The sequence below is a fragment of the Patiria miniata genome, unplaced genomic scaffold (assembly GCF_015706575.1).
Source record: "Patiria miniata isolate m_02_andy unplaced genomic scaffold, ASM1570657v1 HiC_scaffold_5, whole genome shotgun sequence".
Taxonomy (NCBI): domain Eukaryota; kingdom Metazoa; phylum Echinodermata; class Asteroidea; order Valvatida; family Asterinidae; genus Patiria; species Patiria miniata.
This window is the reverse complement of record NW_024037072.1, coordinates 28,512,514-28,534,450: the sequence shown is the minus strand read 5'-3', so window position 1 is coordinate 28,534,450 and position 21,937 is coordinate 28,512,514. Positions and strand designations below refer to the sequence as shown.

Sequence of the window (21,937 nt, the reverse complement as noted above, 5' to 3'; positions counted from 1 at the left end):
AGGATCTTCAGTCATAAGTCAAGTTATACCTATTCAAACGAACTATGCTAACCCTGTTATGTACTGCCCCCAACCTCCCATCCTATTACTCCCTGTAGCGCTAGAAACCGCACTTGCACTCGATGAGTTTATGGATTCAGTAGTGAATAAACACAATGTAATACAATGCAGTACAGGTGCTAATGAGTTAAAGTCGTTTCTTTTGCCATTGTTCATTGCCTTTAAATTTTGAGCTTACATGTACTTGTAGATTGGCACTGAGAGATAATAATATTCTCAGTCTAAAGACTAATACGGTAAAATTAAAAAGCAATTCAACGTTTGTAATATGTTCTGTTTACTTACTCCACTTACATAGTTCCTAAGGAAAAGAATGCATGATTCAAATAGCCATAACATTTTAGGCAATTAGATACAGATGGATAATCAGCTAGATTAATTTTTTTTTTGGATTACCTTGGCCAGAGCATCATGTATCTCTGTTCCCTCCTCCGCCACCAAGAAGCACTGTTGGAAGATCAGCTCCACTGCCGAGGAGTAAACAAACCAGAACTTCTGAGCTTTCCCCCTCCACTCATCCAGGGAGGTAGACCAGGCAGCATCCACTAGGTCCAGACACAGGGATATGGTGTCCTGACCAATCTGGGCAAGCAAACATATAACATGAATGTTAGCCATGGAAGTTTCAGAATAAATTATGGCTTCTGTCCCGGTATGGAGTACCGAAGTGAATACGTCACTCGCTCAAAATGTGTGTGAAAGACATTAGTGCGTGATTCAGCCCATGAACCAACACGCACAATTACTCCATTCATTTACACTTCACTTTCTGGTTCTAATTGACGTCACACTTCGGTATTTCATAGACCTTTACCATGTTGCAGCCACCTAGATTTTTTTCCCATTCAAATCAACGTAACCGAAGCGAGGCTGGAAGGAAAAACAGTCTGGTTCATTTTTGCACAAAAGCATCATCCTTCAGTAATTGTATACAGGGAACCTGACTGAAATATAATGCTGGCAGTATGATAAAGGCCTATTGCTGAAATGATAGTTGACAATATTAAAAGCAAATTTCAACCATAGTCCCTGTACCCCCCTCAAACCGCTCTGCCTAATACTCCCTGCACTGCCCCAAAACCGCCTGAGCACTCTATGGTTAATTGGATTCTTCTGTGAATAAACTCAATGTAATACAATGTAATTGGCCTACAAATGACAGGTGCCATTGGGAATGGAGCCACTGGGAAGAAATTTTTGTTAAGCAAAATTGTGTGTGCTAGCACACAACAGCTGATAACCAGTTAAATGCAGCCAACATATCTGACCATCTTTACTTGTAACCTGATCAAATTAGGTTTTGCCCTTCACGGATGTATAAACACTGTATACCCAGTGTGTTACCTCCCGAGTGAAAGTTGGAAAAAAATCACTCGGGTGGGACTCAAACCCGCGACCTCCTGCTTTCTAGTGCAGATGTCTTACCACGTTAGCTAGGTGGTCGAGTGGTAAGACATCTGCACTAAAAAGCAGAAGGTCCTGGGTTCAAGTCCCACTTGAGTGATTTTTTTCCAACTTTCACTCGGGAGGTATGAGTGTACAGTGTTTATATGTCGGTGAAGGGCAAAACCTAATTTGATTTACATCACCCCGATGCAAAATTCCATCTTATGAATGCTTGTATCCTGGTTATTCTGTATTTAACAAAATTTCTGTGCCTAACAGTTCCACAAACTGCATGGGTCCCAGATCACGTAGTCACTTACCTTGTTCACCAGCACCTTGGCACACTGCATTATTGGCACTGCATCAGGACCCTTGACCAACGTAAGATCCCTGACACAAGCAGCGAGAATCGCTTCATCTGATTGGCCAACAGGAAATAGTGCAGTGCCTGATCCACGATCCCGAAGCAGTATACTAAAGCACTGCCACTTGGTGCACAATAACAGGTTGGAGATTTTGCGAAGGGATGTGGTGGCACTAGCATTGGGCCTGGGGAAGGGGGAGATTGAAAGTTTAAGCTGATCAGCTTTGATTTTGGGCGATATGACAACCTTCATCTAACTTTCAAGTCCTGTGCCTATACAAGTCAACCGACAGTCAAGCAAGATCTTTTCAATCACCATTCAAGTCACCATACCAACAGACTGTGTGACAAGGGCATTCCTGTGTCAATTTTCATCCCCTGTTAATTACTTGTGAATTGACATGTGATATTACTTGTGATTTGACATATGATGTAACTTGTGATAATTTTATGACACATGATTTGACATGTGATTGGACAAGTGATTTGACATGTGATGGACTACAACTCTGCTCATTAGTTATACCCCTGGATATGTCACACATCTCGTATCCCAAGAATAAACATGCCCTGGCCTACACCATGTTATGGGGAAGTTTGTTATTGCTAGGCAAATTAGGACTGAGTTATGGGGACTTTCTGCTGTCTCACACAATAATGCCAGCAACAAATTCCACGGATGCATGAGCAAGAGGGGACAATACTGAATTTAGGAGATAAAAACATCCATGAATGCTTTTTTTTTCTTTTCAATTTTCCAGAAAGCAGGAGGTCGTGGGTTCGAGTCCCATCTGAGTGATTTTTTTCCAACTTTCACTCGGGAGGTCACACACTGAGTATACAGTGTTTATACGTCGGTGAAGGGCAAAACCTAATTTGATCAATTTTCCAGTGGTTCCAATTTCTAATAAGAGGGTTTCAATATAAATCTGGGTCACTGCCCAACTTGGCGATTGAAAATGTTGAATTCAAACAGCCTTCTAGTGTTTCAGAAAGACCTTGCAACTTACAATGATGTTTGAAGTTTTAACTTACATGCCCTTGAGGGTAGTTGCATCGTCTTTGAAAGTTAGCAATGGTGACAGCGTATCCCACGGCAATTTGAGTAAATCGCTACCACGGTTCATCTGTAACAACCACAGAAGCAGACGGCAGGCTACAAACGCCTGAAAGTGGCCCAGCAGGGAATTTTTCTGGAACAAAATGTCGAAAAACAAATATGATGGTATGATTGTGGGGACAGCTGACGAGGCCAGATAAAGACAGACAGTGGTGAAAGTGGATTGAATATATAATATCTACATGTACCATATGCTGGAATGAAATCTACAGGGTGGGTAAAAACAACGTAACCCAAATGGCAGTACATGTATCAGTTTTTGAATAAAGTTTTGCCTGTAACACTTTCAAAATCTAGGATATGAAAACCCAATCAATGAGCTTTCTTTTAGTACAAGAATCATTCAAATCACCGATGTACTTTTCAAGTTACGGAATTGTGAACACAAACACCATTTTAAACTTCTGTGCCCGGATCACAAAAAATGTGGTCAGTGGACAGAACTTTAGTGTTCAAAATTCTGTAACTTGAAAAGTAGTGATTTGAATGATTCTTGTTCTACATGTACTAAAACAAAGCTTAATGACTGGGATTTCATATCCTTGACAGTACTACAGGCAAAACTTCATTAAATAATTGGTCCTGTCACTTGGGTTTCTTATTTTTTATTTAGCTTTGTCTAAAATCACAATAGTCGACAACTGTTAAATACATTACAACAAGTGTGTGCAGGTACGCCATTCCTTCATCTGACAAGACATGTATCTTAAATACCTCTTTATTCTCCATGCTTTGAGTCATGAGAAGCTTACAGCACTCTGTCAATCTGGTCTGTCCATTGGCAAGAACATTCCTCAGGAGGGAGTATCTTGGGCATTTCTTCAAGAAGGCATGGGTAGACTCCAGGACGGAGATGTACAGTGAAACCCTGCTGATATCTGCTGACTTGGAAAACAAATATATCAGAGTAAGTCTGTTTCAAAATCATGGACCTTCATAAAAACGTCTCCTGTGAGTTCCAATCTCTGAGAATCGGGACCACTTTTGTGAGCCTCTGCGAAAAAAAGGCGCGTGTAAAAAAAGTCCTACTTTTGACACTAAATAACTCTGTTGTTTAACCATTAACAATGGAATTAAACTGCAACCTATCACCCTCAAACAAATGTTTAAACTGCAGTGATTTAATTTATTTCTTGAATGGTGAGTATCTTTTTGACTAATTGACTTTTGACTTGGGTTTTAAAAACGCCATATCACACATCAACGTTATCAGCATTTGTTAATTGTATTCAAATACACCAATTCTTGTGTGAAGATTTTTCACTCTACCTGGGCTATATCAGATGAAAGAAGGCGTCGGTTTATGAAGGAATACATTTCCTCCAGGCATGAGGACAACACAGAGAACATTTCTTGCCTCACTTGATCTGTAACCAAGGAAAATAAATTCTTCCATATTGACAAAAAATTCCTCCAGATTGACAGAAAAGAACTATTTGGTTTTTGTTTTAACAAGTTTAAGAGGAAATGTTTGAAACAAAAGTTAGAAGAGAGTCACAAAGAAATCAGAAGACAGATTCATTTGGTAAGCACTTCTATGGGGGCATTTTCTTCTGACAAAATTTAAACTTCATTTGTTTACTTTATGGTACCTCCAACAGTTTAATTAAGCTGTTGTTTTTTTTAATTAAACAATAACACACAAAGTCTCGCATAGGCAAGAATTTTTTTAAATATAGTTTAATTTAAATTTTGTCCAAAAGTGGTAATAAAAAGTTGGAGGTCGGCAAACTTTGACGACAAAAAATCCAGGTAAGAGGTTACCATACACACACAAATTTGTCCAGCCTCATGAGAAACAAGGGCAGCACAGTTGTCACAACTTAAAGTCCACAAGCCTAAAACAAAACTCATCCTCATAAAATCTAAAAATTCTTCTGTTGAAACCATTACCCTTATCAGTTGATTCTTCATCGGGGCTTGGATGGAGGAGGTACTGTAATATACCATGCAGAAGCTGAAGGGCCGTGTCAGCCTTAATGATTGGTAGATAGATGTGGCTGCCGATACTGGACAGGACCGTAATCAATGGAGCCAGGATACCTTGCAGAGAAGACTCACCATCAGATGGATGACTAGAAGGCAGTGATGAACCACTGTTAGATAAATATGAAGAGATAAAAGCTGTACTGCAAGGTTGATATTTGAGTGAAGACCAGGGAGGCACGTCCTGCTGGGGGGTCCGAGGCCATACAACCCCCCCCCCCCCCACCCACCCACCCCCGAATACTTAAAGGGGCAAAAGCCATTCAAATATTCGGTGATGATTTCAAGGCAATGTAGAGCAAGATCAAATATTACATGATTTTGAGCAAATCATAGGATTCAACATTACAAGAGATTGTAAATGTCAGAAAATTGTGACGATCTCTTTGTTTAATTTGAGTTGTATGCAACATGCGGCTGCAAAAATGTAAAATAAGTGATCAGAAGGCCTCTGGTTGCTTGCCGGATGTTCTTGTATGTATGTAATACATTCAACCAACTATTAGTAAGGATGGGCAGGTCAAGCATGAAAAAGGTTGCAAAGGGGTCCGTAAGAATATTACCGAGAAAGTTCCACAAAAGTGGCAAGAGATTAAGGATGAATGCACTCAGTACAATGATCAGTAACGTGTGGAGCATCTTATTGTTGGGTCTCGGTTGTGGATTAATTACTGTGAGGGCAGTTGGACTGTCAGGCGTCGGTGATGGCTGGAAATCAGAAAAGGTCTGATATGTGTACGTTATCAGAACAGAGCGCATGTTACTGTACATGAATGTATCACGCGAGTATACATTATATATGAGGAATGAAATCCTTGGTTCGAATGAGAGCACAAAAAAGAACTATTACCCTGTACTCAAAGTGTCCTTCTGCCCTTAAAGTTGTATCTAATCGATATCAACAAAAGAGCTGTAAAAAATCATGACAGGAAATCATGCCCGTTACAGTTACAAGTGAATGGTAGTGGAGTGCATGCACCACTGAAATTTAACGATATCAAGAGCAGACACAAGTTACCGGTAGCTGTATTTTATACAGGGTTAGTCAAAAAAAGCGCAACCCAAACCCCCAAAGTAACATTTCATGTTAAAAAAAAATATGCAGCACCAAAATAAAGTGACAGGAAAGCCAATTTCATAAGCTACTTTTAGATGAAAAAAATTACTGAAATTGCTCAATCCTTTCAAAGAATATAACCATTTAAACAAAATGACCCTAAAACCTCTTTCGTCCAAAAATGCGATTTCAAGAATCGTCATCACAATTGTCTTCAATTTATCACCAGCGATAAAACCTCAGTTTAAAAGCTAAAAAAAAAAGTCTTTTTGAAGGCCCGTCAATTAAAAAAAGTGGATTTTATGAATCATATTGTTTGCCTAAACAGGGTTGTTAATAAAAATATTGTGTACTACAGTTGTTGAAGCAGTATTCTATGTCATTTTCTATGTTGTTCCAAACAGTCGGAATACACAACAAATTTCTTTTATTTTTTTGGACGAAACAGGTTTTAGGGTCATTGCGTTTAAATGGTGAGATACTTTGAACTGATTGAGCAATTTCAGTAATTTTTTTTTTTTCATTAAAAAGTAGCTTATGAAATTGGCTTTCGAGTCATTATTATTTTGGTACTATATAGCTTTTTAAATGTGAAATATAATTCTTGGGGTTTGGACTCACCATGTACATATCCCATTTAAGCTTTATTTACATACAACACTGTTATCTAATTCTTGCACATAGAATCCTCGTTGCAATCAAAAATTAATATTGGCCATCAATCACTTGACAAAATTGCTTACAATTGGCAACCTGGCCTTGACATTGACTAATTGGCTGATATGAACACAATCTCCATTAGCTGCTTCAAGCCAATCTTCTACCTATTATTATAAGCGATGTGTGATCCTCTTCGCAATTAAAAAGTAATATTTGCTGCCAATCAAATGACAAATTGACTTGCAATTTGGAAACCCGGTCTTTACTTTTGGCCCAACTTGACTAAATGGCTGATAAGAACATCAATTATTAACAATCTTTATTAACTTCTGTTTGCTAATATACTATCTTAATAAGCATTGTGCCTCCAAAAATAAAATGACAAAGTGTCATGCACCCTACATGTATCCTCTTGATAAAAGAAACATTGACTGAGAGACAATTCCTATCATAATTGTATCTACATGTATAAGTCAGTTTGAATGCGACTTTGATCTCTCATATTTCACATGTCTCCTTTCACAAAGAGAAACATTGTTTTTCATCAAAATATCAATGAAAGCTACATCTACATGTATGAACATTATCAATTGGTTTCTTTTTACTTAAATCTATGAAATTGTCAACTTTAAAAAAAGATCTACAAATTTGATGAAGTTATACTGATAATTTCTTTCTCTCCGACGTAAAAGGTCTGATTTCAGACAACAGTCTGTAAATCTTGTGACTGCTAAAACCTTTCGGTTCAAACAAGAGGTAAACTTTAAAATTCATACATTGCTTGCCCACAGATCCATAAGGACACAGATGTTAGATGAAATTGACATAATCAATCAATCAATTTTACTACTGAATTAAGTCATCAAAATCTGGATACTTTTCAAAAATATGTTAGCTTGCATTCTACATTGCTGTCAAAATTGATTACAGTGTACATTTTTGATCTACATGTACCTACATGTACATGTACATGTAGTTCAAAAACAGCCAGTGTGTCATTGGCCTGGTGACCTTTGATGAACAGGATGATCAACTGGAACATCCACGTGAGCACCTACATGTACAGGTTCTACAGTCCATACATATCCCTGGAAAACTAGGCCAATTAGATGACAGGAAGGGGTGGGGCAAGGGTGAGGCAGGGATTGGAAGTGTAACCTGGAAAAATGACACACTATGGGGAACTCGCACTAAAACTACTACAACTAAACTAAACTCAGGATCTTTGAAGGGAAAAGGCGCAAGGAGATTGAATTAATAGGGACAAGGGACACAATTCTAGATTTCGAACAAAAAAAAGACAAAAAGAATTTATTCACAAGAACTTTCAAAATGACCAGTTAATTATAAAACCAAGACCACGAAAATCAAGTAAGAGCAAAGACTAAAAACCAAAACTTAAACCAAAAAACAAAGACTCAAACCAAGTTAAAAACCAAAGTATTTAACCAACACAGTGTGTATATTAGTAGACCTTAAGACACTTCTGGCAGAAAATCTGTAAAACAAGATAAACAGGGGGTCACACTACTGAAGGGGGGGGGGGGATCTTGAGTAACTAAAATGATTTCTTTGTTTTCTAAGGGGAGCTACTCCTATTTAATACACTATACATTATGAAAACATACAACTAAAACTGGGCCCTGCCACAGAAGCAATGGCCAGGGGTCGTCACAGGGTTGGCGGTTGAGGCAAAGGTTGACAGGGTTGGGAGATTTATTGGGAGGGGGTTGGGCAGGGAAGGGGTGGTAATAGGTGTTGGGGTGGGAATGGGTGGCCATGTGGTGTAGGGGTTTGGCAAGGATGAGAATTGGTAGGAATGAGGCAAGGTTGGGCATGGCAAGCCGTTCGGACTGGCATTTGGCAAGGATGGACAGGGTGATGTATGGGACAGGAGGTTTGGCAAGGGGTAGGGCAGGGGTGGTGGGGCAGGGGTGGGGCAGGGGTTTGAAACGGTGGCCATGGGTTGATGGACAGGGGTTGGAGAGTTGTTGAGAAGGGGCGAAACAGGGAAGGGGAGGTTGGACAGATGTGTAGAAATGGAGAAGGGGTGGGAAAGGGGTGGGGAAGGGTGGGTCAGGGTTTTGAAGTGGTGGCCAAGGGACATCGCAGGGGTGGGAGCAATGATGGACAATGATTAAACAAATAAACATTATACAATAGATCATTCACAAAATTTACATTCCATTTTTTTATTTGCTCTGTAATTGCTGCAGTGATATGAATACACAGTAAATCCCAAGAAGCTCTAATTAATTAACATGATTATTCTAAATTGATAATTGGTAACAGTATTTTTTACGTACAATCGATCATATCTACATGTAAATGTACTTGCAACAACATGAACAAAGGCTATTTATTTACACATAAATTTCACAGATTTCTGGTTGTTTAGAAATAAATACAAATGGAGTCAGAAATAACCTGACATGCCTGATGGTATCAATGACTTTCAACTTCAAGTGTCCATCATTCCCCCCCCCCCCCTTCTCTCTCTTTCTTAATTGAAGTGTGTTAACTAGGTACAAAAATGTAGGGCTGTCCAATTACTTGACACTGTATTTGACCGAATACTCGGATATCCGAAACTGCCAGTTGCAACAGTGTGCCATTCTGGTCATAAGTTGCATGTTAACTGCACCACTTAAAGTTTTCGTGCGGCGATCGATCTTGCAGTAAGTATTTTATAAATGTCAAAGTGTGTGTGTGTGTATTTTTTTTTTTTTTCGAATATTCAAAGAGGCAAAAGCTACATGTACATGTATTTGAATATTCTGATATTTTGAACAAGGATTCTTACACTGTATAATTGGTACATTCTGCACAGCCCTATCAGTAGGGTGTCTTAAGGCAATGGAGAACAAGATCAACATTGAATGATTTTTGAGCAAATCATACGATTTAACATTGAAAGAGATTGTAAATGACAGAAAATTATGACTGCTGATCTCTTTGTTCAATTTGAGTTGCACAAAAAACGTTGCTGCCAAAATGTAAAGTAGGCCTAAGTGATCAGCAGGCTTCTAGTTGCTTGTCTGATGTCCTTGTTCCTGAAGAAATAAATGAATACATTCAACCAACTAGTAGTAAGGATGGGCAGGTCAAACATGAAAAAGGTTACAAAGGGGTCCGTAACAATGTCACCGAGAAAGATCCACAAAATGGGCATGAGGTTGAGGATGAATGCACTCAGTACAATGATGAGTAACGTGTGGAGCATCTTATTGTTGGGTCTTGGACCACCTCCTTCGAGGGCAGCTGGATTGTCAGCATGGATGCGCCGTTGGTGATGTCGGGAAATCAGAAAGAGTCGGATGTACGTTATCAGAACTGTGAGCAGAGCGGATGATACTGTGCACGCAAATATCACTTGAAAGAACTTCAAAGTCCCAGTTCCTTCTTTAAGATTAACAAAAACACACAAAAAAACTGCGGGCAAGTACTCAAAGTGCCATTCTGTCAGAAAGTTGTATACAATTCCTATAAGCAAAACAGCCACCAAAACGGACATGACAGCAATTTGCGCCCGCTTCACAGTTACAAGCGAAGGGTAGCGGAGTGCATGAACCACTGAAATGTAACGATCTACTGTCAACATGAGCAGATATACAGGAGGGAAAAAGATGATGGTGGATGTGAGAAAGGCTTGGAATCCACACAGTGCATCACCAAAAGCCCAGGCTTCATAAAATGCAGCAAATGTCATTGGCAGGGCGAAGAAAATCCCCATTCCAAGATCAGCAACTGTCAGAGCTCTCAGAAAGACTTTGGTGGTATCCTGGATGCTGTCCACATGTCTCAGTACGAGAAGACAAAGTGGGTTCAGTGTCAAAAGGAGAATTGTTGTTATGACAAGAATGAAACACTGGACAATCCTAAGGCTGCCTGCTACATTGTCTGTTGACGCTGGTGTTCTTGAAAAATTGTAGTCTCCCAGATCCGTAAAATTTGGAGTAGAATTCATTGTGGCTAGACTACACTAACCCAAACCTATCGTGGCAAACTTAGGATTTCAAATTCCTGCTCAAATACGCTCTTAGTTCAGGATAGGATGAAATTCTTTTTGCAAAATATGAACAACAACATGTCATTACCATCCGGCGGTCTACGGTCTGCAGAACTGGGCGCTGCCTGCTGGCCAGATAATGCGCGTCACACATAAATTGTGGCAAATTAATCACCTATCTGCTGATGTCTTGCTTCATGTGCTTAGGCCTCTGATTGGATGACACTGATACTTCTCAATTTTGATTGGCTAATATGCAAGATCACTTCTTGCCTGCATGCATCCTTCCAATCGGATGAACACCAAGACTGCAGCATATGCCAAGCTCTACCCTGATCATTTAGTTTCTCTGTTATCTTAAGAACACAAAGAAGCCTCTTTGCAATCACAAAGTAATATTTAGCCATCAATCACAAAATTGCCAATAATTGGCAACCTGGCATTGACTAATTGGCTGATATGAACACACTCTGCTTCAAGCCAATCTTCTACCTATTACAAGCAATGTGTGATCCTCTTTGCAATTAAAAAGTAATACTTGATGCCAATCAAATGACAAAATGACTGCGATTTGGAAACCTGGCCTTTAATTTTGACCCAACTTGACTGAAATGGCCGATAAGAACATAAACAGCCTTCAGTGACTTCTGTTAGTCAATATTCTATCTTTTACCTGTTTACAAGCATTGTGTCTCAGAAAAACAAAGAATGAAAAAGTGCCACTCTCACTAATGTACTGGTACATGTATCTGATAAAAGAAACATTGACATACATTGTTGTTGTACGATTCCTATCATAAAGGGTGCATCTACATTTGTAAGTCAATTTGGATGTGACTTTATTTGACCCCTTATATTCCCAGGCCCGTCGCCAAGGGGGGGGGGGGGGGAGCACTCCCCCCCCCCCCCCCCCACGGCAAAAGCCATACATACGGTACATGTATAGGGCCTACATGTATGTATTTTGGGGGTTTTCTAAAGTAGTGGGCCCCCTAGTTGGTATATGCCCCCCCTCATCCCCCCATGTTCAGGGCTGGTGACGGGCCTGTATATTCCACAAGTCTCCTTTCACAAAAAGGAATGTAGGTGTAATTCCTCAGTATCAATGAGATTGTCAATTTAAAGGTTTGAAACCCTGATGAATGCATTTCTTTCTATAGGCCTACTGATTAGGCTGTCTTTCAGATGTAAAAGATCCGATATCAGTAAGACAATAAATGCACAAGACAAGAGGTCTTCTCATAAATATCCCTGTGCACCAAAGGCACTGCAACCCAAAAGTTGGCTGCATTAATGCTATTGGACAACCACCGGTCACATGGGTGATTTCAAACTGCCTGTAAAGCACTGCTGTGTTCTGCCCCACATCGTATAGTACCGTACATGTACAAGCCGCACGCATGCCAATCTCCACTGATCTCTGAAACATAATACCATAAACATGGCCAAAGGGGTATTACACAAAACACAAAGTAAAATTGTTGAACAAATCGTTGGAATTTTGTCAATTTTTGACTTATTTGACTAATTGATCGAAAAGGTATTCATGAATTTGAATAAATACATGTACATGTATGTGCAGGCCACTATAGCCGAAGTAAAGGTACATGTGTGCTTGTTTAAAACTGGCCAAGCACACATTTACATGTACATGTATTCCCCTGACTGAAAAATTAAACAGTTTCCAAGGTTTGATAATCCCTGGTTAACAATTGTCCTACATGTATGTATACGTTCAAATAAATCTTTCAGAACATTCAGAAGAGCTTGTTTTTGAAAAGAGTTTTTTTTATAAATCTTGTTCTTCCTTCCCTACAGAGAGATCATGGATTAAACAAGAAACACTTGTAAACTGCACAGAAGAGGATGCTGCCAAATCATTACAAAGTCTTCATCAGTGAACTGTGGTCTCTGTGTAGGCTATCAGCTTAGGTCCAAAGTTTGCGCCATCGGTATGGCGGCGGTATCGAACGATCAAAAAGAGCAATGCTCATAGTGATTTTTGGCAAGGTACATGTACATGTATGTATACACAACTAGAATTGGAAAATGTGTGATAGCCTTGTAGTGTGAGCAGTGGCAGTTTTTTGGGTGTTATCGCTTTTAATTTTTTTTTCTCGAAATGGCCACCAATAGGTTGAACCAGATTAATTTTATGAGGTAACAGGCATGTTTTGGCTGCCATTATTTAAAAAAAAAAAAGTGATACATGTAGCACCCAAACAACTGCCACCACTGCATTGCTATCACAAATTTTCCAACTACATGTACAGGGGTGCATACATTGTACCTTGCCAAAAACCACAATGACACAATGAATGACCAATATTCCCCACATTTGACACCGACCAAACCCCCAGGCTAATGACCAAGTGTCGGAACAGTATGTACATTGTAGATGGCACTCTGAGGCCAAATCATGACAGCTCCAGTGTTTAGGACATGGTAGGCCTACATGCTTTTAATTTTTACTGGGTACATGTAATGCATGAAAAATGTTCATTTGAATGTGCATAAACCCACAGCGTTAGGAATGCCCCTAACGCAAACGTATGGCAGCAATGAAGCTCAGGTATCCATCATCTCTCTCTTAGTCATGTCAGTTGAAGTGTTAATTTTAAAGTCCGTAGGTGATGCAAAGCAAGATGAGGGACGCATGGTTTACCAAGTGAACCATAGGAACTCAAAGTTAGAAGAGGTTGAAATATATTAGAATTGTGCTCATTTGATTTCTTCATTCAATTTGAGTTGCATGAAAAATGCCGTTGGACAACTGTGGAGTAAGTTTTCAGCAGATTTCTGGTTGCTTGTCGGATGTCCTTGCTCCTGAAGAAATAGATAACCACGTTCAACCAACTAGTAGTAAGGATAGGCAGGTCAAGCATGTAAAAGGTTCCAAAGGGGTCCGCAAGAATGTCACCGAGAATGAACCACAAAAGTGGCAAGAGGTTTAAGATGAATGCACTCAGTACAACGATGAGTAACGTGTGCAGCATCTTATTGTTGGGTCTCAGAGGTTGATTACCTTCAAGGGCAGCTGGATTGTCAGCATGGATGCGCCGTTGGTGATGTCGCGAAATCAGAAAGAGTCGGATGTACGTTATCAGAACTGTGAGCAGAGCGGATGATACTGTGCACGCAAATATCACTTGAAAGAACTTCAAGTTCCCAGTTTCTTCTTCAGGTATAATAAAAACACACACAAAAAAAGTGGCCAGGTACTCAAAGTGCCATTCTGTCACAAAGTTGTATACAATTCCTATTAGCAAAAGTGTCCCCCAAACAGACATGATAGCAATTCGCGCCCGTTTCACAGTTACAAGTGAAGGGTAGCGGAGTGCATGAACCACTGAAATGTAACGATCCACTGTCAACATGAGCAGAGACAGAGGAGAGAAAAAGACGATGGTGGGTACAATAAAGGCCTGCAATCCACACAGTGCATCACCAAAAGGCCAGTCCTGGTAAAATGCAGCAAATGTCATTGGCAGGGCAAAGAAAATCCCAACTCCAAGATCGGCAACTGTCAGAGCTCTCAGAAAGACTTTGGTGGTGTCCTGGATGCTGTCCACACGTCTCAGTACAAGAAGACAAAGTGGGTTTAGTGTCAAAAGGAGAATCGTTGTTACCACAAGAATGATACACTGGATAATCCTAAGGCTGTCTGCTACACTGTCTGTTGATGCCGGTGCTCTTGAAAAATTGTAGTCTCCCAGATCTGTAGAATTTGGAGTAGAATTCATTGTGGCTAGAATACACTAACCCAAACCTATCGTGGCAAACTTAGGATTTCAAATTCCTGCTCAAATACGCTCTTAGTTCAGGATAGGATGAAATTTCTTTTTGAAAAATATGATTAACAACATGTCATCACCATCCGATGGTCTACGGTCTGCAAAACTGGGCGCTGCCTGCTGGCCAGATAATGCATCACACATTAATTGTGGCAAATTAATCGCCCGTCTGCTGATGTCTTGCTAATATGCAAGAATACTTCTTGCCTGCATGCATCCTTCCAATCGGATAACACCAAGACTGCAGCATATGCCAAGCTCTACCCTGATCATTTAAGCCTTAGTTTTTCTGTCATCTTAAGAACACAAAGAATCCTCTTTGCAATCACAAAGTTATATTTAGCCATCAATCACAAAATTACCTCCAATTTGGCAACCTGGGCCAAGTTCGGGCAAGGACCATTAGTCGACTAGTGGTTGATTTGTGACGTACCTTACGCCTGCGCACTGATAGCAAAGTGCGAACGTCTCTAGTCAAACGCTGGTCAAAATGTCATCGCAAAACTTCTGGATCCTGGCTCTCTGCTAGCATTATGAATGCGCGCGGCTATTGGTTACCAGCGAAGCAACCAACCCCAGTAGGCTGGTTCCAAAAAGTCGACTAGCGTAGTCAACCACCGTCGACTAGACAGAGTTCGGGCAAACATTAGTTAACCATTGGTCAACTATAGTCCTTGCACGAACTTGGCCCTGGCCTTATACACTCTGGCTATTTGGCTGATATGAAAATAACCTTCATTAGCTGCTTTAAGCCAATATTCTTCCTATTACAATCAATTTGTGTTATCCTCTTTGCAATTAAAAAGTGATATTTGCTGCCAATCAAACATGTCAAATGACAAAATGACTGCGATTTGGAAACCTGACCTTTAATTTTGTCTCAACTTGACTGAAATGGCTAATAAGAACATAAACAACCTTTATTGACTTCGGTTAGACAATATTCTATCTTTTACAGACATTGTGTCTCAGAAAAACAAACAAGGGGGTGTTACACAAAACCTGAAATAAAAAAATGTTGAACCTTTTGATCGATACAGTATTTATGAACGGGATGTGCAGGTCCCTGACCGAATTAAACGTACCAGTACTTGTTTAAAACTGGCCAAGCACACATTTTATATTAAAAAAAAAAAATATTAAAAACAGTTACAACTAGTTGTCCAAACATATGTTCGAAATAAATCTTTCAGAACATTAACAAGAATTTGTTTTGAAAAGGATTTTTTTTTTATCTTGTTCTTCCTTCTCAACAGAGAGATCATGGATTAAACAAGAAACGCTTGCAAAGTGCACTAAGCGGATGCCGTCAAATCAGTCCAAAGTCTTCATCCGTGAACTTTGGCCTCTGTGTGGGAACAGTATACCAGTACATGGCACTATGAGACCAACTCATGACAGCTCCAATGTTTGGGACAATTTCCACTCGGAGTTTGGATGACAAATGTTTGTTTGAATGCACACAACCCACAGTGTCAGGAATGCCCCTGCTAATGCGAATATACTGCAGCAATGAAGCTCAGGTATCTGTCACCTAGCTCTCTTAGTTCAAATGTTAATTGTTGAGTCCATAGGTGATGCAAAGCAAGATGAGGGATGAATGGTTTGCAAAGTCAACCATAGGAATGCTAAATTGATTGAAATATACCGAATTGTGCTCATCTGATATCTTCGTTCAATTTATGAGCTGCATGGAAAATGCTGCTGCAAAGATGTGAAGTAAGTCCTCAGCAGATTTCTGGTTGCTTGGCGGATGTCCTTGTTCCTGAAGAAATAGATGACTACGTTCAGCCAACTGTTTGTAAGAATGGGCAGCACAAGCATGAAAAACGTCCCAGTGTGGTCTAAGTGACCTAGAATGAACCACAAAACCGGCAAGAGGACAGAGACGAATGCGCTCAGTGCAACGATGAGCAATGTGTACAGCATCTTATTGTTGGGTCTCTGATGAGGTGGATTACCTTCAAGGGCAGCTGGATTGTCAGCATGGATGCGCTGTTGGTGATGTCGGGCAATCAGGAAGAGTCTGATGTACGTTATCAGAATTGTGAGCAGAGCAGAAAATATTGTGCAATAATATATCACTTGCATGAACTCCAAGTAAAAAAAAGTTCGCCTTAAAGAAGCACAAGAAAGCAATGTTGAAGAGTAACTAAAGTACCATTCACCTACAAAGCCGAATCCAATGGATATCAACAAAAGAGCTGCAAAAACAGACATGACAGCAATTCGTGCCCGTTTCACAGTTACAAGTGAAGGGTAGCGGAGTGCATGAACCACTGAAATGTAACGATCTACTGTCAACATGAGCAGAGACAGAGGAGAGAAATTGAAGCTGATGGGTAAGAGAAAGGCTTGCAATCCACACAAAGCATCACCAAAAGGCCAGTCCTGGTAAAATGCAGCAAATGTCATTGGCAGGGCGAAGAAAATCCCAACTCCAAGATCGGCAGCTGTCAGAGCTCTCAGAAAGACTTTGGTGGTGTCCTGGATGCTGTCAACACGTCTCAGTACGAGAAGACAAAGTGGGTTCAGTGTCAAAAGGAGAATCGTTGTTACGCAAAGAATGCTACACTTGAAAATCGGAATCCTCGTTGAAAAATCGTAGTCTCCCCAATCAATAAAATCTGAAGTAGAATTCATTGTGGAATGGGCGCGATATCAAAAGAGGTGTCAAATTTGGGACTTATCAGTTTCCTGCCTATCTCCTGTACTAATTAACAAGAAGCTGCTAAAATATCATTTACATGTAGGTGTGGCTTGGTGGCAAGAGGATGCGTCATCCAGAAATATTTTTACACGCAGATGTCTTGTGTCCGCCTCTGATTGGTTAACACAGATCCCTTTTTAATGTTGATTGATCAAAATGCAATAACATGTCTTCCTTGCCCATGCATGGCAATTAACCTGCACCAGATCTGAGAAAACCACCACTCTGCCTGACGCCAACTGTTTCCAAACTCATTGGCATACAATTTGGCAATATAGTATTTACATTTTAACCAACGCGGCCTAATGGCCCAGAAGAACATAAACAATCTCTTTCACTGTCGCGGTATATGAACTGTTGCATGCCAACTCGCTGCCTTTATGAGCAAATATACCTTAGAAAAACAAGACCAAGGAAGAGGCAAAGCACACTGCAATCTTCTTGAAATCAGACAATGAACAAACATACATGTACATGTATACAATGAATACCTATTTTATGGGTGTACCAAATGTTCATTTTACATATAGGAAGGAAACCATGAAATAGGGCCTAATTACTTAACCCACCAAATGTAATGACGCACGCTTGGTGCATCAATAGTGGTACAAAACCTACAAATGCTCAACAGATTAAATTCACATGTATACACAGCTTGTATTTCTGTGTATATTTAAAAATAAATGAATTACAGGCCCAGATGGATAATCAGTAAATGTGTACTTCATTTCATTTCCCACAAATTACAGTTACACACAAGTGCGTACGTGGAGATTTAAAATAACTTTTGCTCATTCTCACAGAAACGCAGCTATTGGTTTGTGTACTATTGCATTGCATTTACAGCACATCAATCAAAGTTCCACACCATCTAATATTATTTGGTCTACAATCATTAAAAAAGAATACATTGCCTCACTCAAGATATTAAGGAGATGTACATGTACATGTAGTGCTGTGTAAATTTGAAACAGCTCAAATAGTACGGTATTTCCTACATTGTAAGGAGGCAATAAAAAATCTAGTTTATGCTGCGCTTTGAGAAAACTGAAAGGATCAAAGGAAAATGAAATGATTTACAAAGAAAAAAAAATAATTAGAATTTTTTGGTTCAACTTGTGTTGCAACTACTGTACATATATTATAACTACTGCTGTAAAAATATCAACTACATGTACATGTAAGTCCTCAGGAGATTTCTGGTTGCTTGCCCGCACAATGTCCTTGTTCCTGAAGAAATAGATGACCACGTTCAGTCATCTGTTTGTAAGAACAGGCAGGTCTACCACGAAAAAGGTTACAAAGGGGTCCGTAACAATATCACCGAGAATGATCCACAAAAGCTGTAAGAGGTTGAAGACGAATGCACTCAGTACGATGATGGCACATGTGAAGCATCTTATTGTTGGGTCTCGGAGGTGGATTACCTTTGAGGACAGCGACATGTACATGTGGATTGTCAGCACGGATGTGCTGTTTGTGATGTCAGGAAATCAGAAAGAGTATGTTATCAGAACTTGAAGTTAAGAGCGGACATCACTGTGCACGAATGTATCCCTTGTGTGTACTTTAAGCTCGGCAATTCTAGGTTTGGACTAACAAAAACACAAGTGCCATTTGGCCTCAAAGCAGAATCCAATTGACATAAAGAACAAAAACGCAAACCCAGACATGACAGCAATTCATGCCGTTTCACAGTTACCATGGTTACAAGAGAAGGGGAGCAAGATAATGCAATATCAGACATTTTTTTCAATTTTCATATACATTTTGTGGTTAATTTTTATTGATTTTACTTTTTTGGTTTGGTGTTATGTGTTGCATGGTACCTTTTTGCTACTGTAGCCATTTTCCCCCTGTGTTGCATTGGACGTTTTCTACTTTTAGCACTCTTAAAGTGCATGTGGTATTTATAAATAATTGATATTTTGAATGCATTTGATTTGGCTTTTTAAAGTTTTAGGTTTTATATTGTTTTCTTCTGGCATATTAACTTGCATTTTAGTTTCATTTGCTTCCATGTTTTAGTACTTGTCACTATAGTACTTTAACCCTAACTCCCTAGGCCTTTTTGCTAGGATGTAGCCTCAATCCTGCAAAATCCTCCAATTGGCCTCATGGAAAAATAGTATATAGCCTCAATCCTGCAAATTCCTCCGCTATTTCTTGAATATGGTCCATGGAGGGGTGACCACTGCCTGAATCCTGCAAAATCCTCCGGCTACGACTGTCAATAGGCTGAGGCAGAGGCAGTGACATCCTGGAGCAGTGCGGAGGATGTCAAGTATAATCAAGGACTAAATTTATGCACGGCTGAGCATAAACAACACAAGGTCTGGCCCAAGACCTTGACACAGTGCGTACTCCGAAATCAGCAACCCACTTTTGCCATGTAACCTCAATCCTGCAAATTCCTCCAATTTGCAAAAAGGATTTTGGAAGATTCAGGGCGGTTAGGGTTAAGTAACTTTTATATTTTTATTTTAGTATTTTCATTGCCTACATTTGTATAGGTTTTATAGTTTTATTGTGAGGCGCTTTGAGTTTTTTTTTTTTTTACATAAAGCGCCATATAAATGCCTTACTTATTCTTATCATTATTAAATTGTAGCAAAATAATTACTGATCTACTGTTGTCTTATCTAGGCCTCTGGACATAAAAACTAGACATAAACAAATGTAGGTGTTTTTTGACAACCGCTAGTAGTTGTTTATACGTTACAGATCCTTTACACATTGTTCATTCCATATTTAATTTGTTTTCTGTATCAACAACTACAACAATGATTTGCTGTAGTGATACGGATACACGGTAAAGCCTTAGAAGCAAAACACGATTAAACAAAATTAATCTAAATGGATAATTGCTCAGTCTTTTTTTTAAGTACATTTAATATTCTGTTTGCAACACAAATGTTATTGATACAGAAACTCAGTGGAAGTTACCATAAAAGCTCATCTTTCAGTGAAGGCCAGTTCATAATCAATGCAGAAGGGAACGTGAACACGACCTTGTGACGTTACAAGAATTCAAGCTGCAAATTCACAAAAGCTCTGAATCCTACAAACCATGCTGACTTTGTATTGGAAATGATGCAGAAGCACTGACGCAGACTCCAAGCAGGAATACAGCAAGGCTTTCAATGCAATGTTTCATGTGAATAAGTCAAACAAATTTCATCTGAATGTGAACAAGATCTTATGGAAGATTTGAGGCTTTGCATGGTGAAGATACCAAATAATGAAAGGTTTGCGGAAACACCATGTGCGATAATTTCTCCTGAAGACGGTCAGAGCATACTGACCGGAACGTCGAGTTTATACCTCTGGTTCTTTTCAGAACCATTCTATTAGTTGAGAAATTATTCGCACATGGTGTTTGCGCAAACCTTTCATTATTTAAGATCTTATGGGCCTTATTCATGAGTTGGCCATTTTTGTTGAGTTCCCTGAATGTATTTCATTATTGTTAACTGTTGAATAGGATGGCGCCAGACTATTTTACTGTCATTTTTTTTAGATCTGGCTTAAAACATTACGGAATGTTTATTTTCAAATTGTAAATTATTTATTGAAGCAGACTTGAATTAATTAGTAATTAACTTGCTTTCGTTTCTCTTCGCAAGTTAAAAAAAAATTAAGATTTTACCTCACTTTCAATTCAATATGGCCGACTCGTGCATAAGGCCCATAGTGCTGGGTTGGAGCTAACTAGGAACCAACCTGAAAATGAACCTTACAGCAGCAGTGGAGTTACATGTTTAGGTTCTTTCACAATTTTATTTTAATTTCGCTATTGTATTTGTGCATGGAGGTATTTGTGTGCTGGAGGGGGGAAGGGTGTGGGCAGGACTCCACACAGTATGGCTGTGTCAGAATAAGCCATTTGCGAGTTAAATTTGAATAAAATCTGGAACACTGACTTACATGTAATCCAATGCTTTGCATGTTTTATCATTGCATTCTCCTGACCAAAGAGACTGTTACTATATCACGTAATTCAGGCAACCTTATGCTAGCAACCCCCAGCTCCGGAATGGTCTGGTGTCTTTGTGCCATCCTCACCCATTGTGAACAATATATTGATGTTGAGCGTCTCTTACCTACCTATGCAAGAACTTGCCCCGAATCATGTGATTAGTAACAATGTCTTTGGTCTGGAGAATTCAAAGTTAAAATGTGCCAAACATTCTGAACAAGTCAATGTACCAGATAATTTCAAATTTAAATCCCGTAGGGTATAGGTGACTCGCAAATAGCTTATTGGGCAAAATTGTCTGAGGTGGCTTCAATTTTCAAAACATATCAATGGCTAAGCCCAAAGCCACATCCACAAATACCCTAAATGCAGACCCAGCTTACCAACCAGAGGCAATTTCTCAAACTTTAAGCTGACATGTAGAAGAGATTGAGAAAAGTCCTAAGGTCCAGGGATTGTATGAGCAAATTCGACTTGCCGTCACTAGACAACCAGAAACGGCCAAAATATGGACTCACCTTTCTACGTTTGTGTGCTGAGTATCTACTGCAAGCAGCACCAGACAAGCTACTCTGGAAGACTCTCCACTGTCCGCTAGATCCATGGAAGCATTTGACAATAGACCAAGGTCAAAGGTCAGTAAGGTAGCGACCTCAGAGCGTACAACAGCCACCATGTCACCACTTGAACCAAATATCTGGGTGTACTGGCTCGCTGTAAACCACTCACATACCTCAAAAGTTAAAAGGGTGATAACATTTAATAAGCTTTTGCACGCTTTGACACATGTACAAAAACCTCTTTTTTTGCTA

At 39.6% G+C, this 21,937-nt stretch overlaps 2 protein-coding genes across 3 annotated transcripts in view; both read right to left on the bottom strand.

The window, feature by feature from the left end:
* Positions 1-21,937, bottom strand: part of LOC119741092 (probable methyltransferase TARBP1) — a 39,939-nt gene that overhangs the window by 10,110 nt on the left and 7,892 nt on the right. For both annotated transcript variants that reach the window (XM_038216761.1, XM_038216763.1), the window contains exons 8-14: positions 21,644-21,858; positions 4,824-5,026; positions 4,200-4,297; positions 3,645-3,815; positions 2,846-3,003; positions 1,767-1,995; positions 457-642 (exon numbers count right to left, since the gene is read on the bottom strand). In XM_038216761.1, the coding sequence (XP_038072689.1) occupies positions 457-642; positions 1,767-1,995; positions 2,846-3,003; positions 3,645-3,815; positions 4,200-4,297; positions 4,824-5,026; positions 21,644-21,858 (1,260 nt within the window). The remainder of the gene's footprint in view (positions 1-456; positions 643-1,766; positions 1,996-2,845; positions 3,004-3,644; positions 3,816-4,199; positions 4,298-4,823; positions 5,027-21,643; positions 21,859-21,937) is intronic.
* Positions 15,300-17,649, bottom strand: LOC119741093 (beta-3 adrenergic receptor-like). The gene has a single exon (XM_038216764.1). The coding sequence runs from the start codon at positions 17,077-17,079 to the stop codon at positions 16,117-16,119; it is 963 nt and encodes a 320-aa protein (XP_038072692.1). The 5' UTR covers positions 17,080-17,649; the 3' UTR covers positions 15,300-16,116.